The 10,532-nt window shown below is 35.9% G+C and overlaps 1 protein-coding gene across 1 annotated transcript; it reads right to left on the bottom strand.

Moving 5' to 3' along the window:
- Positions 1-388: 388 nt before the first annotated feature.
- LOC137394229 (keratin, type II cytoskeletal 68 kDa, component IB-like) lies at positions 389-3,455 on the bottom strand. The gene is made up of 5 exons (XM_068080951.1): positions 3,435-3,455; positions 2,388-2,453; positions 1,664-1,797; positions 1,031-1,383; positions 389-585 (listed from the first exon to the last, which is right to left on the bottom strand). The coding sequence occupies exons 1-5, from the start codon at positions 3,453-3,455 to the stop codon at positions 581-583; spliced, it is 579 nt and encodes a 192-aa protein (XP_067937052.1). The 3' UTR covers positions 389-580.
- Positions 3,456-10,532: the final 7,077 nt, after the last annotated feature.

Genomic DNA, 10,532 nt, shown 5'->3' with positions numbered 1-10,532 from the left:
CAGCACAAACTGTGAGAAATATAGTCTACTATATTAATACATTATTATGGCCATTATGTATTATGGTCATCTCTTGCCTTTAATCCTAAGATGGTTGCCTAGTAACGTAGACATATGCCACTCCTTATTTGTTGGTTTTTTTAGCTGTTGGTTTGCATTACCAGAAATATAGTGAAACCATATCTTAAATCAAGAGTACGAAGATTTTATCCAATACTAAATACTAAATAACATCTTAGCTAATATTTGTAACTGTTATTATCTACTCCTTGTTAACCTGCCAACCTTTTACTTATTTCATTTCTTAGTTTATGTTAAAAAGTTTAATTATTTACTTGTGACTCATGACTTTAGTTGTTAAACAATGTAAACTTATTATAAAGTAATATCATAAAACAAATACATTTATTTTGAAATCAACAAGTGATAGAAATGGTAAAAACAGATAATAAACATTAAAAGTAGTATAACTTAGTATTCACATGTTACATTAACATATAAATGAAATGCTCAACATCCTATCAACCAGATATGACAGCAGGAAGTCAGTGTAAGCAGGTTGTGCAGGTTGTCCATAGATTTAGTCTGTAAAAGTATTATCAAATTGACAGTTAATAATGAAACAAATAACAAACACTCTTTAGAACCATAAACATAGAGGCTGTACAAAAATGAACATTTATTAGAAGCATCGACATAGATGTTGTGCGATGGTCGTCAGAAATAAAAGTTCAGATTTAGCCAGCTTTAGAAAATATTAAAAAATTCTGTTAATTTTGAAAAGTTAAATTAAAAAATTATTAAATTATTGAAAAAGACGCCAAAATAATTCTTGTTGACATTTGCTACAATCTTGGTTTTTCTCTGCAATTTTTGTAAATACTACATCAGGTTTTCATGAGAATATTAAAAGGTTTAATAGATATTTATATTCACAAGCTATAATGAGTACATATCTTTCTGTGACAAAATATAAATACATTAGTACACTAACTGAAAGTAAAATACTGTTAGAAATATTATTACTTACATCTTCCATGTGTTCTTCCAGAACCTCCGCTAAATCCACCTCTGCCTCCGCTGCTGAAACCACCACGGCCAGCTCCGCCTTCAAATCCTTGGCTAGATCCGCTCCCAAACCCTTGTCTAGATCCGCCGAACCTTTGCCTAGATCCTCCCTCAAACCCTTGCCTAGATCCTCCTCCAAAACCTCTGCTGTATCCTCCATCAAAGCCTCTGCTCGATCCACCAAAGCCTCTGCTTGATCCATTTCCAAAACCTCTGCTGGATCCACCAAAGCCTCTGCTGGATCCACCACTAAATCCTTGTCCAAGCCCTTCTCCAAATCCACTCTGTGATCCTCCAGATCTTGCTCCTCCAACTCTGAAGCATGATATATAAAATATGAAATATTGATGTTGCATTATAGGAATAATAAGACTAGTTGAAAGTTTCAACAGGTATGAGCATAGGTGTAGGATTCAAGGTACATAAATACGCTCATATTTTAATAGTTGACAGGGTTGCAGACAGTTGTTAATCTTAAATGACTAACAAAATCTCCTTTAGGCTGGTTAGAATAACAATAATATTCTCTCATCAACAAAAAAACAAAAAAAACTGAAAACCAGAAATCATAAAAAAGAACAACAAGCACACATACCTAGAGTTGCGGAAATTGTTGCTGCCCTGATAGCCGCTTGCACTGATTTGATGGAAAGCAAGGCAGACAGCCATGAATACTGCCAAAAACTTCATTATTGTAGAAGATGTGTAGACCTGAGAGAATCTGTAAATCTACAAGATACAAGGATGTATTATGGTTACAATTAACCAACGTAATAGGACTAAGAGTAGAAAGTTATAGGCTGGTATTTTAGCTGCTATCTCTGTCAAATTTAAACTAATAGAATGATATATTAAACAGTTGTTACCCTGCCATCTCAGCAATGTTATACTAAACTCACTACCAAACTAGTTTGTGTATTTCTTACTTAGTGAAATCTCTCGCATTAATATTATATATATGTCTCGATACTAAATATATACCTGTTTCCTCAGTGTTTGCAGGTGAACTAATGTTTGCATCAACTAACTGGTCTTCTGCATGTTTCAATATTCATTAATGACCAATATTTAAGAGTTAAGAAGTGACCCAAAATTTTTAGTAATTCATCTTTAACGTTATTGCTAGACTAGCAACTACTGAGATGCTGACTATATGTTGATTGCTGTCTTCTTTAGATGTTAACTAATGAAAAGATGGATATAACAGCTGGTCTTTAATCCCAAGAGAAGTAATCCAACTTTACTAATAATCTATCTTCTATTTTACTAGCTTAAAGAAATCCGCATTAATAATATATGAGTAAATAGTAAACATTTACCTGTTTCCTCTGTGCTTGCAGTTGATCTGATGTCTGAGTAAAGTAGTTAGCCTTATATAGTTTTTCCTACTCATCAATCATCTAAACTCGGAAGTGAGAACATGACTTGGCATTTCTAAGCGGTTCATCTTCTCATAATGTCAATTTATGATAAGGACTGATTGGGACATCCTAATTCTCAACACTGTTAAATATAATGACTATGTAAATTTTCATCTCCACATTCTAGCAAATTGCCGGTCGTTCTCAATTATGCTCACTCTATGTTTACTGATGTTCAATCTATGCTTACCCTGTGTTCAATCTACATTTATTGTAAGTTAACCACATGTTAGCTTTATGTTTACCTTTTGTCCATTCTGTTTACACCTCTTGTAGAACTACATGAGACGATTCTCAACATTTTTCTTGAAAGTCAATATCTCGCTTTCAGCAAGAATCAGGTATATACATGTAATCTGAATATCATATTTCATATAGTATCTTGGTATTGTTATAGCATGTTGGGGATAAAAATTCTTCTGTCAGCACTACAATCGTAAATATGAAGTTCTCCATGGGTCAATCACAGTCAATAGTAAACGTGATCTACAGATCAGCTCTTCTGAAGTGAAGAATAACAGAAAGTGTAGCGGATGTTTGAGACATGACCGAGCAGGTGTGCTAGATAAATGATGACAAGAAGTAAGGCAACCAGCGTAGACAAGACTAAACTGATGAGCTGGGTGAAATCTTTTATAAGAAATCAATTAGCAAATTTTTGTGAAAATACCATGACAAATATGAATTTAGATGTATAATTAGATTGCATAAATTTCTAATATGCATAAATGTTATTCTAGATTTACAGAATAAAAGTCAGTCAATAAATGAAGGCTCTCAAATATTCAAATTAATGGAATCCATTACATGGCTCTTGCTGGTTGGTAATGTACAATGTGATAGTATATCTCAAAAATTACTGACTAGTTAAACTAATGACTATATCTTCAAGTCTTTAGTCAGAAATCTGGCTGTAGTAGTGGTCTACAGCCACCAACTTCCAACCTTTTCCCAGAGCACCTTCATTCTGGTGACTTACGCAATCTCTAAGGTACCATTGTTTCTTCAAAAGCATACAAACGAATATATTTACTGTATATGTAGGAAGTAAATCCTCTGTGTGTGCACTCTCTAATCTGATAGGCTGAACTGTACAGCGTTAAAAAGGTTTTGGAGTCACCTCCTTTGTTCACTGACAAATATTTTTAATGATATAACTTGTTTACTAGACAAGCTGGACTTTACAGTCTGCCATTTTCACAATAGTTTATAGTATTCCACTTGATATTCACCAGATACAGACCAGTGATACTCTGGAGACTGTCTAGTTATCTGTTATACTTACCTAAGGGGAACCTTACTACTGTTTTATAGGAATTTATGTTATGCTGTTTGTATTGCAATGTACCCGTTGTACATCCATTTGACATGTTGAGTAGCTTATTGTAGTCTCACTATAATTACATATTATTAATATATTATTGTTACAGGGAATCTTCAGCGGCTGATATACAGCTTGGAGGGATCCAGATTTAGGTGGGCCAATGAGAATAGAGCTATAGTTGACAGTGAAGGATCTCCAGCTCAGCAGGTCCATCCATATACTTCATTATTTGGAAACATTCTAGATTCTTCCAGAAAATTTAAAATTTAAGATTTAAAAGCTAATTTGTGTAAACACTGGTAAATAGACAGCATAAACTAGCCAGATAAAGTCTTGTTATTGGTATAATTAACATGGATTTACATGTAAAAACAACCTCAGATTGAATCTGGATAATTTTTATGGAGTTGTCGCTTTATGGCTAGAGTGATAATCTATGTTGCAATTTAACTAGGCCTAATTTTAAGGCTATGCTACTTTTTCACTATAAGTTTAAGGAATAAACTGTGAATAGAACAAATATAATACATTCCTCTGTACGACTATACTTTGATTAGGAATGTCCATGAATGTTCTATGAGGAACCTAGTAAGTAAAGTAAATGTTAACTGAAGAGCACCGCGGTATAAGTAAAAAGTTGCGAAAGATTAAGTTAGGGTATAACAAATAGTGTTAGTGTTAACAAATACAAGCGTTAGCAACTGTTAATGTTAATTAATGCTAATTTTAACAAGCAATGGTATTAACAATGATCACATTAAAAAACACTTGTGTTAAGAAACTATGGTGTTAAAAATACTTGTAGTCAATTTCAAAAGTGAACCCAATAACGACAGCAGTGATGTAAAATCATATATCAGGTAGAAACAAAAAGGGCTAAAGTCATAAAAAAGCTGCTCGTATAAGAAGTATAAAATAATGTACAATCATTAATATTGTGAAGATTGTAAGGGTCAATACTTGTACCAAGATAGAAGCTGGAGCTTTACTCAGCGAATTAGTTTAAAAAGATCAGTGCCATTAATAATATAATGTCGGATTTTAATGTCGGAAGATAATGCCGGCAGCCTCTCACTGAGACTGCACTGAGTTTCCATGCAGATTTGAAATGAGCTTCCACTTACTGCAGCCAAGTTAAAATCTATGAGCGTTAATTGTAACAATTGAAAAGTCCAAGTTATCTTTGATAGCTCTTAAAAGACCGAGTTTTTCACTATCACAAATGGTTGAGAGAATCAAGGTAGCAAATGAGACTGAGCATGCACTTAGTGTAAATAGAGCGAAAAGGAAACGATACAAAAGCTTATTTAAGAGAACAATTTAGGCTATTGATTATTTCTAGACACAAGAGCACAGATAATGAACTCAAAAGGAGAAGAATTGTGGTGGGAGCCAGCCTGCCCTGTGTCTGGTCCAGCTCTGGGCTTTGGTTGACTCAGCCACGTTGCCAGCGAATAAAGAAACCAACATAGCATGCACGGTAAAGAAGGGCCGAGCTACTTTTGCCTTTGTCCAAATCTTGCCTTTGCTCATATTACTCATGACAATCTCTCACAGTGAACGGGACTAGCAAGCATACCAGTACACATTTGTTTGACTACCACTGTGCAGTTGATTTGAGATTGATGTGGTGCGGCATGAAGGAGTCTCTCAGACTTCCTACATTACCTTACCTACTACGGTACATTATCTTTACACTACATTACCTGCAACTGTTTATAAGCTGTTTTTATTACCCGTGAAAATGCTGCGCATACATCTAGTGAGTCAATACCGGCGAGGCTAGCTGGTGATGGTTACGTGGGACACAACGTCATTATGTGTATTTTAACTGATGTAATTGATATCTTCACTATTATCAGTTGCTGTAGGCAGTTGGAGGCATAGTCTAATGAGTAAGCTTGTTGTGTTCAGAACTGGAGGTTTTAAGATCAAACCCTCTGCGAAGCAGATATGTAATGCTTACAATTTTATCATTACAATGGGTCACATAGATGACCGACCAACAAAAAACAAGCATTGAGATTTATATATAGATAAGAGATTTCCTAGGTAACATTTTTCGATTTAAAAATAAAAAAAATTAATCGTATTTGAAGTCATAACTAAACAAAATTATTAACGTGATATTAATAATAGAAAGTTTCAATTGACAATCAGTAAGAGCAAAGTTATGCATAGGTCTATGTGTGGTCAGGTGGAGTAACAATAAAGACGGACAAGAGTTGTGGTCATTCAGCCATTGACTGGCTTTTTCTTGTTTAACCACTCATAATACATCTTGTTAATCTTCGACTACCAACCTGTGATATCATTCAACTCTAAATTACTGTAGTTAAACATTTTTAGTCATTTTCTTTAGACAAGACTAGTTGAAATAACATACCAGTATTTCAAGTTAAGGTTCATGTGATGTAAACACACATTTATTTGCATCGATTATAGCTGAATCTATTTTAATAAAATCCTCTGGACCACAGAGCAGCTGTGGTTCAGCGGTTAGTACACTGGCATATAATCAGTTGGTCAGTGGTTCGAATACCAGAAGGACCATTAGTAGTGATAGGAAGGACCTCCAGCTGCAACTGTACCAAACTCATAAATAAATGGTTGCAGTATATTTAGTTTTTAGGATGAATCTGGTTCAGAATGAAGGGCCACGCAGCAGAAAGGAAGTAAATCTCAGTAATTAAAAAATTGGAAGGTAAATCCTACTGAATCATTGTGTGTCTGTTTGTCTCTTGGTCTGCATAAGCGGTATCATTTCACCATTTTCTGTTAATTCTGTCTAAACTTTACCCACATATGCGCTGTGCCTTCTGTCAGGTCACTAAAGATATTTGGTTTCAAAACTTTGTTTGATTCCTGAGAACCAGCCTTTTAAGCAGCCACCTGCTGGCTATTGTCAGGGTGAGTGCTACTTACAGACGTTAAATTTCAGTACAGATGGCCTTTTTTTAGTAGCTGTAATTTTAAACCAACCCTGACTGTAGCTACTGCTAGCATTTCAAAAAAAACATAATGAACAGTATTCAATTAATATATTTTCTCATTTTTGATAGGTTGTATATATATTTTTATAAGTTTTTAAAGCAAACATCAATGGATAATAATAATAATGTGACCCTAGGCAAGAGATATGATATCCAACTAGTACACTTGCCAGTCCACTGCACTGTGAGAGACCATCATGAGTACTCATTATGTGCAGGATTATACAATGCAGTGTCAAGGCAACCGAGTAGTGAAGTTGTATAGTGTGCTTGCTTGTGAATCAGTCGCCTTAGGTTCAATTCCTTTGTGCGGTAATCCTTTTTCCTAATGCTTTTAGGGGGCCTTCAGAGAAGCAGACGAATGGACATTGCTCCTATTATAGTAAAAATTAACAACACATTTAAATAGTATAGCAGTGATATGTTTTCTACCTAACTCATTTAATGCAGCTTTCACTGCGATTTTTGAATGTTATTAACTCATAATACATATTTTTAAACCTACCATTTAGTTTTGGATTGTTTTCTTTTCTTTTGTAGTACCAATGAATAAACACCAGTAAAATATTAACATCTAGGAGACTGTTAAATCAAATTGTTGGTATTCCTGAAATACAGGTTTGTTTCCTTGGATTAAAATATACCTCTTTCTGCATTTACTGTTTATCATGTTTTCGAGCCATCAAATCTGGTTACTGCATGCGTTAACACCATTGAATGTTTTTTTATTCAATGTTGTAGAATCATACTTCATTGAGGCAAATTTCTCACCTGGAAGACTTTAATGCAACATTGTCAAGACTCAAGAAGGTCAGGTTTCTTTTTTTGTTTCAAATACATGAATATCTGTTTTTGCAAATAATGTTGGTACCAAATTTCTGCATGCTAATTTGTAATTTTAAAGACTAAACCTCCTACAAAGCCTAGTGCCAAAACACAAGAATAGATATCTTCTCATAAAAAAAGAAACCAATTTTCTAAAGCATCAGTTAGACCTGCAAAGATGTTGAGTCAACATTACGTCAAGGCTGGTTCACACTCTATCGCCGTATGTCACTGTTAATCACACAATACTTCAGTGATCGTCTGTGATAACAATGTTCACAGTACCACAAACCTATTCACGTTTACTTCAGTGACCAGTCCATATTATAGCTTTCTCATTGTACAAGGTGCTCTTAGAAACAATGAAATACTAGTCAATACTAGTAATGATCATGATATACAATATATGTGTATATCGAGCAATCTATGACGGCCAATCACCATCATCGCCTAAATAGTGCATAGTGCATATTGCAAAGGCTGTTGTAGATGCTCGGTGAACTATTAAGAAAGTTTGACAGCTTCAATCTTTATTAATGTATGCACCTTACCTTATCTAGACAATGCCTTCGGTTTATAGTGCACATAATCCATGAATTATCACCGAGAAGACAACTCTGACACACAGTAATGTTAATAGTGTGACCCAGCCTTTATTGTTATGTCAGGTTATGTTATTCAAGTTTTGCTATACCTAGATCTTATCTACATTAAGTATTTCCTCATACATTTTTCAGCGTTGATATATATTCATGCATTTCTGTCCATCGTAGCTCATAAAAAGGCTATTATTTTGTCATTATGTTTTGTTATACAGATTTCTAATACTGTTTCTACTTTGGCAATATACCACCAGGCAATGTAATGTCGAACAGCCTTTAATACAAAGCCTGTTTAGCATCAACCACATTACTGATACTGTTAGTATATACCATGTCAAAACACACAGACCATAGACAAAGAGTGGTATGTAATGTATAGTTTTTATTGGTATTAGTAATAATCAACAGAATAATGTTTTTATTATATGTCTAAAAGAAGAAAACAGAATGGCAGAAATCAGTAATTATTGAGTTGAACAAACGTGTTTTAAAAGTTGGTAATCTAATAGCATTGTGGAGCAGTCTAAACAGTGAATTAATAGTTGTAGTAGCAGAAAGTTTTCAAATTGAACAGTATGATGGTGAATGTAGTCTGTTGGTGTCACAAAGCAGAAAACGATGTTTATCATATGTGTAAAAAGATAAATACAATCATTCTGGGCATAGTTTATGTAAAACTTTGAAACCTGTCAAACAAATGCAGAAATGCATAAGTTTGAGAGAAAGCAAAATGTTCAAAAATTTTGTGATTAAACCGGAATACGTAATAAATAGTCCACAAGTCTTAGGATAGATTTCTTTCAGAGAAATATTCTTTTTCGCCATCAATATGGTGAGACAGAAAATATGTATCAATGCCATTGATACAAATTTATGAGTGTTCTAAGAATGGCGACGTCGGCATTCAATAAATACTTACGATGCCTCAGCATTGCAATAACAGGATACTTGGTACAATGTCTTAAAAAATGCAAAGTTGATCAATACTAGAAGTTTCAAGAACTTGAATTTGCCTAGAATGTCAATTTAATTATCAGTTGTCTCTGCGATAATAGGACAACTCCAATACCTTCACCTCATTTGCACCTGAAACTTTGTAGATTTGCATCGTTTTTACCAAAAATATTGACATGTATGTGCGTGCGTGTGTTTGTGTGTGCGTGCGTGCATGCGTGTGTGTGTGTGTGTGTGCGTGCGTGTGTGTGTGCGTGTGTGTGCGCGTGTGTATGCGCGTGTGTGTGCGCGTGTGCGTGCGCGTGTGCGTGCGCGTGTGCGTGCGCGTGTGCGTGCGCGTGCGCGTGCGCGTGTGCGTGCGCGTGCGCGTGTGCGTGCGCGTGTGTGTGCGCGTGTGTGTGCGCGTGTGTGTGCGCGTGTGTGTGCGCGTGTGTGTGCGCGTGTGTGTGCGCGTGTGTGTGCGCGTGTGTGTGCGCGTGTGTGTGCGCGTGTGTGTGCGCGTGTGTGTGCGCGTGTGTGTGCGCGTGTGTGTGCGTGTGTGCGCGTGTGTGTGCGCGTGTGTGTGCGCGTGTGTGTGCGCGTGTGTGTGCGCGTGTGTGTGCGCGTGTGTGTGCGCGTGTGTGTGCGCGTGTGTGTGCGCGTGTGTGTGCGCGTGTGTGTGCGTGCGTGCGTGCGTGTGTGTGTGTGTGTGTGTGTGTGTGTGTGCGCGCGTGTGTGTGCGCGTGTGTGTGCGTGCGTGCGTGCGTGCGTGCGTGCGTGTGTGTGTGTGTGTGTGTGTGTGCGTGTATGCATAGTCTGAGCAGCACAACAGTTGCAATAGAAGCAGCAAATTTGAAATTATTTTACAGTATGAAAGATAATTCTCAAGAAATCTTTGTTGCTCTGGCTTATTTGTGTATATGGGTATTAGCAGCCAGTGTTTCATAAGGGGATTATCTATGTTAGGAAAGCAATAAGTAAAAATATTTGAAGGCATTGAATTTTATTTCTGAAGGCAATATCTGATTATCTCTTGACACCCTCTACTCAGCATAGCAACAATTACAGCTGTAGCCATTTTTATAACTTCAACTGTAGCTATAACTATAGCTGAAGTTATAGTTATAGCTATATAGCTATTGCATGGAAAGTGAAAAGTCATTTTTTAATTTAATCTAATTATCTCTTGGCACTCTCCACGTAGCTATATAAAAATAAAAAGTTACTCTCAAATTTACTATAACCGAATCGGCTTGAAAAAGAAACAACTTGCTTCTTGTAAAAATGGTGATGTAAGTTATTAAAACGCTGACAAAAGTGTGTTCAAACTGCTTCAAATTGTTATAATGTAAATTTTACCTGCTTT

Source organism: Watersipora subatra, chromosome 4 (genome assembly GCF_963576615.1).
Source record: "Watersipora subatra chromosome 4, tzWatSuba1.1, whole genome shotgun sequence".
NCBI lineage: Eukaryota > Metazoa > Bryozoa > Gymnolaemata > Cheilostomatida > Watersiporidae > Watersipora > Watersipora subatra.
This window is presented reverse-complemented; position numbering and strand designations above follow the sequence as displayed.